A 3022-nucleotide genomic window follows, 5' to 3' on the forward strand; every position below is an offset into this window, starting at 1 on the left:
TTAATAGGTTTAGGAGAAGAGCAGTAGCCGTCTACCACAGCAGTAATAGAGCGGTCGGAAAGGAAACTTGAGATAAAGTTAATGAAGTAGATGAGACTTACTGTAGGTCATTTGAAATGTGCTTCGGATTTTACGATGCAAACCACCACTGCTAGAAGGGAGCATTCACATGAGATACGCCATGTTGCCACACACCAGCAGACTTCAAAGAAAGGAGAAGCACCCACATGCACAAGAAATACAGAGTAACGCCTGTCGTAAAGGTCAGCCAACCTCTTGACCGAACGAAGGGCAGGAGCGGAGGGCATGTGAATGCTCCTTCTAGCAGTGGTGGTTTGCATCGTAAAATCTGAAGCACATTTCAACTGACCTACGGTAAGTCATGTACTTCATTAATTTTCCTTCAGCAAACCACCTAACTGCTAGAGGGAGCACCACATGAGATTTTAAAGCTATGTGGGGGTTCTCTTTAACCAAATAAGCACATCCATCTCCAAATAGATAGTCGGTAAAGAAAAGAACTGAGAAATATAAACCCCAATTTCATTCTAAAGTGAAAAATCTTCCTTATTACAAATAATACCAAATAATATATAAATGAATCACAACATAACCAACCTGGTTACAAATTATGAATTATGGAGATAACAGCAAAACCTAATTATGCAAGTTCAAGTACTGCCCTTTGAAAAGGATCTGTGACCTGGGAAATCTCCTTATTATAATGTCTAGCAAAGGTGGTTTCCTGCGTCCAACCTGCCTTTGCCAGGATAGTGTGAATAGGTATATTTAGGGCTTTTGCCTTAGACACCGAGGCAGAGTGAACACTGCCAGCCGTGTGTTTTTTGGTAATGATACCACAATCCGTCAGCATAGTCTTTATCCACCTTGCCACAGTGTCCTTGGAAATGCCACCATGTGGTTTAATGAAACTGATAAGGAGTTTCCCATGATCATGACCAGAGTTCTTTTTCAAATTTTCAGTTCTCACAAGATATTCCTTCAAAGTTTGTGCAACACAAAGTTGAGAATCCCGATCATAAGCAAAAAATTTTACCATTTGAACATTAAATTTTGGATGGCACTGTTTTAAGTTTCCTCCTAACCAAAGTGTGATACAAGAGTCATCTATGCAAGCCTCCTTACATAACAATAGATGTAAAGTTTGAACCCTTGCAGCTTGTGTCAAAGCCATCAGCATCACCAGCTTGAGAGTGAATTCCTTCAAAGAAAGTTCACTTAACAGGTCCATGGTCCGGAGCTTCATCAACACAGGCTGTACATCTCAAGTTTCTGCATATCTGGGGCAAGATGGTCTTAATTTAAATACACCACACAAGAACCTGTTTATAAGTGGATGAGTCCCAGCTCTGTGTCGCAAGATTGGGTGTACCTCTTTTGACGATGGATGTTGCAAGACATTCACTTTCTGATTTATGGTCCACGGTTCGTTGACCAGCATCCGCATAAGGAGACTCATCCACGGTTGAGATGCCCAGAGAGGAACAATGAGCCACCCCTTTGCTTTCTCTACCTTCATTTTCTGAAGACATCTAGTGATGAGAGAAAAGGGGGGAAAAATATAAATCAAGTCAAATTTAGCCCAATTTAGGGTAAAAGCATCAATGTGTGCAGCCTCTAGGTTTGGATGCTAGGAACAGAAATAGTCCAACTGCTTATTAATTCTAGATGCAAATAAGTCAATGGAAGGAGTCCCAAAGATTAAGCACAACTTGCTAAAAAATCTTAGAATTAAGCTGCCATTCATGCCGATCGTTAAAGTTCCGTGACACTGCATCTGCTAATACATTATTCCTACCCGGAATGTGAGCACAAGTAAGCCAGATCCCATTTGCAATACACCAGTTCCAAATATCAATGCAAATCACATTACACATAATAGACTTAGTTCCACCCATCTCATTAACATAGCTAGTTGCTGTGGTGTTATCGCACAACACTTTGACATGGCAGCCCTTTAGGAAGTGTGCAAAGGATTGTAGGGTGAACTGGATGGCCTTAAGTTCTCGGGCATTAATGTGTAATTGTTGTCCCTCAGGCGTTCATTTTCCATTGGTAAAGTGTTCTAGAAAGCAACCACCCCAGCCTAAATCAGAAGCATCCGTAAAGATCTCAACATTTACAGCTTCCCGGAAAATTTTTCTGTCCTGAGTACCTATTTCAGCAATCCACCAGTTCAGCTCATGTTTCATTGCATCTGAAATCACCATCCATTTGTCAAAATCTCCTTTTTGTGATTTTAATGCCTTAATTTTTTCCCTTTCTAATGGCCTATAATGAAGTTTGCCCAATTCCACTGCTGGGATAGCAGCCACCAGTAGCCCAATCACACGTGCTACCTCTCTGATTTTTGCTTTGGTCTTACTTACCAAAGAAGAGCAATGTCTCACTATCTTTTCTACTCTGCGAGGGGGAAGGGTGACGTTCATGGCCACTGAATCTATGATGTTACCAAGATACTCAATACGTGTGGTAGGTACCATGACAGACTTATCCACATTAATGCAGAAACCAACCGATTGGAGGAGCTCCACTGTCTTTCAAACAAGCATAACACCCCTCTACAGATTTACTACACATAAGCGTGTCATCAATAAAAGAAGTGATGGTGTGGCCTTTGAACCGCAATGCTGAAAAAACTGGCTTCATAAGTTAAGTAAAGATACGAGGACCCTCTGAAACGCCATTAGCCAGACACGTGAATTGATGAATTTTACCTGACCATTTGAAGCAAAGATATCTCTGTTGTTCTTCAGCAATTTTTACTGAGTAATAGGCATGCTTAAGGTCTACTAAAGCCATAAGATCACCTCTACAAACAAACCTGATCGCCTCTTCAAAATTTTCCATTTTAAAATGTTTGTATGCCATGAATTTGTTCAATTTTTTCTAAATTGATCACCAGTCTGTAACGCCCACCCGTTTTCTTCCTCAAGAAAACGAGTGAAATAATCTGGTGATCCTGTCTGTGAGTCTCTTTGATAACCTTTAGACTTAATAA

The 3022-nt window shown here is 40.7% G+C and overlaps 1 protein-coding gene across 1 annotated transcript in view; it reads right to left on the bottom strand.

Annotated features, from left to right (window-relative positions):
• Nucleotides 1-492: 492 nt before the first annotated feature.
• The window catches only part of LOC123520848, a 3001-nt gene continuing 471 nt past the window's right edge, over nt 493-3022 (bottom strand). The window contains exon 2 of the mRNA XM_045283489.1: nt 493-1553. Within this exon, the coding sequence (XP_045139424.1) occupies nt 1323-1553 (231 nt within the window). The 3' untranslated portion in view covers nt 493-1322. The remainder of the gene's footprint in view (nt 1554-3022) is intronic.

Source organism: Portunus trituberculatus, chromosome 47, assembly GCF_017591435.1.
Source record: "Portunus trituberculatus isolate SZX2019 chromosome 47, ASM1759143v1, whole genome shotgun sequence".
Lineage (NCBI taxonomy): Eukaryota > Metazoa > Arthropoda > Malacostraca > Decapoda > Portunidae > Portunus > Portunus trituberculatus.